General features: G+C 42.6%; 1 protein-coding gene across 1 annotated transcript; it reads left to right on the forward strand.

Moving 5' to 3' along the window:
- Window positions 1-397: 397 nt before the first annotated feature.
- galr1b (galanin receptor 1b) lies at window positions 398-4142 on the forward strand. Its single transcript, XM_034569300.1, has 3 exons — window positions 398-1368; window positions 1812-1877; window positions 3553-4142. The coding sequence occupies exons 1-3, from the start codon at window positions 685-687 to the stop codon at window positions 3886-3888; spliced, it is 1086 nt and encodes a 361-aa protein (XP_034425191.1). The 5' UTR covers window positions 398-684; the 3' UTR covers window positions 3889-4142.
- The last annotated feature ends 905 nt before the right edge of the window (window positions 4143-5047 follow it).

Below are 5047 nucleotides of genomic sequence, written 5' to 3' on the forward strand. Positions count from 1 at the left end.
TCTTTGGTCTGTAAACATGATGTGCTCATCATGTTTGTATCCATGACTCCTTCCTGTAGTAACTAGAGTGCCAGCAGTAACTTAGTAACTCTAGTAACTATTCATCTGCTCCGTCACGTGACTTCAAACACAGCTCCTGTAATAAAGTGAATGAAATAATAAAGAGAATAAACATTAATTAAACAGTGTAATAAAAACACTTTGTCATAAAGAGGCTTCACTCACCTCTCAACAGGAAGTTCACATGACTTCAAAATAAAATCCTGTTTGTCAACATGATCATAGAAAAGAAAACAGACGAGACAAATGACGTGTGTAGAAATAGTAACTGAATTTGTATTAAATATTATTATAGAACGGTTCATTTTATTATTATTATTAACGTGTCTTTGCGTTTTCCATCTAAACTCCCCTGACACTATTAACTCAAGGTTTTATCTTTGTTTCCTGTTTATCGACTCAAAGTTTCTTGTTTTATTTTGAACTTTGAATAAAGTTCACATGGATCAAGTTGTTTTACTTTGACATCCTGACAGGAAGCCGTGTTGCCTGTCCTCCAGTAACCTGCAGTGTTCCCAGTCTGCGCTGCCGAATGTCCTTGATCCGGATCATGGACCTGGTCTTTCACTCAGTCCTTCACGGGCTTCTTCTCTGAGCCTCCTGCTCCCCCCGCGGAGCTCCATCATGCTGCTGCCGGGAAACGCGTCCTCCGGCTTGGCTGGGGTCGCGGGGTTGAACCTGTCGCAGGCGCAGGGCGGCGGTTCGAGTCCGGAGGCGGTGGTGGTGCCGCTGGTGTTCGGGCTGATCTTCGTGGTGGGGCTGTTGGGGAACAGTCTGGTGATGCTGGTGATCTGTGGGGTGAAGTGCAGCGGCGCCGGGAGAGGAGGAGGGAGGCGAACCGGCAGCACCACCAACATCTTCATCCTGAACCTGAGCGTCGCGGACCTCCTCTTCCTCCTCTTCTGCGTCCCGCTGCAGGCCACCGTCTACTCTCTGCCGCAGTGGATGTTCGGCTCGTTCCTCTGCAGCTTCGGTCACTTCTTCTTCACCGTGTCCATGTTGGTCAGCATCTTCACGCTGGTCGCCATGTCCGTGGACCGCTACATCGCCGTGGTGCGCTCCAACCAGTCTCCGTGCGTCCGGAGCCGCAGGAACGCGCTGGTCGGGGTGTGCGTCATCTGGACGCTGTCGGTGGCGTGCGCGGTGCCGGTGGCTCAGCACCAGACCCTCACCACTCACCCCTCCGCCCCCAACAGCACGTTCTGCTGGGAGCAGTGGAGCGGAGCCTCCAGACGCGCGTACAAAGTCTCCATCCTGCTGCTCGGATACCTGCTGCCGCTGCTGCTCATCAGCTGCTGCTACACCAGGGTCCGTGCCTCGTGTAGAACATCTGTAATGTTTGACTGAGCTGCTGTAAAACACGCGCATGTAACAGCGCACAGAGCAAAGGGCGCAGACAAAGTCCCGAGGATCATAAAGTCTGTGCGTAAAAGCGCACGGCAAGCGCGAGGAGAACAACACCGAAGAGAAGTTTCAAAATAAAACTGAAACTCGTTTCTTTCAGCAGCGATTTATTGATTAATATCGATAAGATCAATATTGTGACATCAGAATGTGTTGGTTCCTGAAGTTTAAAAACTAAATATAAAGTGAATCAACAGCTCGAGATGTTCATTGTTGATGATGTAGTGAAAGTCTTCATATTCTGATGTTTTCCTTTATTTTCAGTTCCAATGAACATTAATTAATTAATTTCTGTCTCTATGGCAACAGTCACGTGCCTGATTAACTAACTGTTTGTATTTCTACAGGTGTTGTTTCATCTCCACAACAAAATGAAGAATATGTCACAGAAGTCTGAGGGCGTCAAGAGGAAGGTACAGTCCTCCTCCTCCTCCTCCTCCTCCTCCTCCTCCTCCTCCTCCTCCTCCTCCTCCTCCTCCTCCTCCTCCTCCTCCTCTTCTGTTGCTGCTGAACTGTTGGACAGAAATGTCTCCTCTTCTTTATAGGAAGGTTCATTGTTTCCTCTGCTGAAGGAGAAGTTAGGATGCTTTGAAGCTCCTTTTCTTTTCATTCAGAGAATTCACACAACTCTTATTGGCGACTGCTGAAACACTTAATGCCACTCAGTCTGATCCTTCCCAAGAGTAATACACGATTCAACCGAACCCCAGGTCTCCAGCAGAGGCTCGGCTGCTCCTGGTTGAGGTCAGAATAAATATTTAGACAAGAGACTAAGAATAGAAGAGATTCTCTCAGAGTGACGACCAAACCAAACACTTCAAAGGACATGACAAGATATGAGAAGACGGAGGAGACTGAACAGCTCTGTCCTCTGGTCACAGAAATGTCCTGCACCACACTGAGAGGTGTTGTATTTGTGGACTGTTTGTGTGACACAGTCCTCGTCTCTCTGGAGAGGACGTGTCCACCTGTTTGTCCTCTTTTTGTTTGACTGACTTGCAGAGACATCTGAGGCCGTTTGTTATAAAAGAGTCTGAACCTTCAGAAAATCCATTTTTAAATGAACCAGACAAAGAAAGACCACGAAACCTGATGGTCGTAGAACACAGTCAGGAGAACCTGGAGAACCAACCTGGAGAACAGAAGTCTGACATCACCTCCCTGAGAAACAGAACGTTCTGGTGACGCCTGAATGAACGAGCAGGTTTTTATTCAGCTACTCGATGATGAGACTCAGTTGTGAAGAGGATCAGTTTGTTCTGCTGTCGATGAGTTTACAACAAGTTTCAGTTTATTAATCAGATTAAATACGTAGATGTGAAACATAGAACCAGGGCACGTCCCATAGAAGGTTCTTGAGAAGGTTCTAAAGAAGGTTCCAGATAAGGTTTCTCAAGAAGGTTCCAGAGTAAGTTCTTGAGAAACTGGAAGAAGTACAGCAGTAGATGGCGGTAATGCACCTTGGCGTTGGTTGCCACCGAATAAACCGAACAAAGAAGAGGAGGAAGGTTCCTAATAAGGTTCCAGAGAAAGTTCTAAAGAAGGTTTTAAAAATGGTCCTGGAAAAGATTCAACAGGTTCCAGAGGAGGTTCGAAAGAAGGTGTTAAAGGTCCAGTGTGTAAGATTTAGGTGATAGGATCTATTGGCAGAAATTTAATATAAAATAATCCTAGTGATGTTTTCACTCGTGTGTTTCATCTAAATTCTGTGAATTGTTCTTTTCTTTACCCTGGAATGGGCTTTTATATTGAAATACTGTATATTTACATCAGGAGCGGCTCCTCTCTATGGAGGCAGCCATGTTTTTTACAGTAGCCCAGACTGGACAAACTAAACCTTTTGAGTTTCTATGACAACTGAAGCTACCACAGGTTCACTTTCATGTCTGGAAGGGGAGGGTGAGGTGAGGTGAGGGGTGTTCAGCTGCAACATGCAACTGCACCACTAGATGCCACTACATTCTACACACTGAACCTTTAAACAAGGTTCTAAACAAGGTTCTAAACAAGGTTCCGATGAAGGGTTTAGAGATGGTTCTAGAGAAGGGTCTAGTGTTTAATGAGTGTTTCCTCTGGGTTTCCCTGCAGACGACTCAGATTGTTCTCCTGGTCATCGCCGCCTTCACCATTTGCTGGATGCCTCATCACATCATCGCCATGTGGGTGGAGTTTGGCACCTTCCCTCTGAATGACGCCACCTTCGCCTTTCGTATCATGTCCCACTGTCTGTCCTACGGAAACTCCTGCATTAACCCCGTCCTCTATGCTTTCCTGTCCGAGAACTTCCGCAAGTCCTGCCGCCAAGTCTTCACCTGCCACGTCCTGTGTCCACCGGCACCTCAGGGTAAAGTGGTTCGACTCCGCATGGAGAACTTCTCCTCCACACACTCCACAACCAACGTGGGGATGAGTGTGATCAGATAAACCACAGGAGCACAGAGCAAACAGCAGGGGGAGCTGTTTCTCTCTAATCTGGTCAAGTGACAACAGGACTGCACGTGATTGGCTGAGGACTGTGCCTGAGGTCATGTGGGTGTAGAAGAAGATGGAGGCTTGTTAACGTCAGAATTAACAATTAAAAAAGAAAAATTAAGCAGTTCAACTCATCAAATGTTAGATTTATTTATTTTTTCGTGAGTGAATCAAACAGTTTTAACAAATGGAAAAATATTTATGAACCAGATTCTGCAGTTTTATTACAGTTTATATTTTCTCGCACAGGAAGTGGAAATAATTAAAATTTCAAGTAGAATATTTTAAGCCAATAAATAAAAAGATCAACTTTAATTCTTCAGTTTAAAACCTCCAAACATGGTTCATGTGTAATTTATAATTTGATACATACCAACCTGACTGATCACAAGAAAACATTTTTTATACGGTTTTCTATGCATTTTCTATATAAATATGTAATTCATATTAAATGTAATAAAGAAACGTAAAACATTCAACGGTAAAATACACATAATGTAGGCGTATAAACGAGGTTCGAATGTAAATGTTTCCCCAGATTTATTTTTTTTATTTATATGAAACACAATCATATATTTTAATTTCCATAATATTTATTAATTTATATTTTATAAAAACTTTAGATATTTGTTGTTTTTAGACTGTTTGAAAAATAACAAAAAATATATTTTTATTTAATTGTTTGAATAATCAGAGAATTCTGTTGGTTAGATTCAAAGTTTGTTTAGTTTCTGATCAGATTCAGTTCTTATCAATAATTCTCATCTTTCTGATTTATTACTTGATTCATTCCGATGACCTCAGCAGGTTTTTCTGTGTTAGTATCTCTGTTTATTAAATGATTTATTATGATGATGAGTAGATTATCAGTCAGGGATCAATATAATATATTTAGATATCAACATTTTAAACGTAAGTGAGTGAAGATGACTAATTGATAATTGATAATTGATCATAACTCATAAACTGATCAAATATTGATCAAATATTGATCAGAGAACAGCTTTGATTTACAAACTGATTTATTTATTTAGATTTTGACGTTTGAATTTGTTTGGTGTTTTTATTTGAGGTTTGAAATGTGTGAATGGAAAATTAAAAACTCACTGAG

This window comes from Hippoglossus hippoglossus, chromosome 3 (assembly GCF_009819705.1).
Source record: "Hippoglossus hippoglossus isolate fHipHip1 chromosome 3, fHipHip1.pri, whole genome shotgun sequence".
NCBI classification, from domain to species: Eukaryota; Metazoa; Chordata; class Actinopteri; order Pleuronectiformes; family Pleuronectidae; genus Hippoglossus; species Hippoglossus hippoglossus.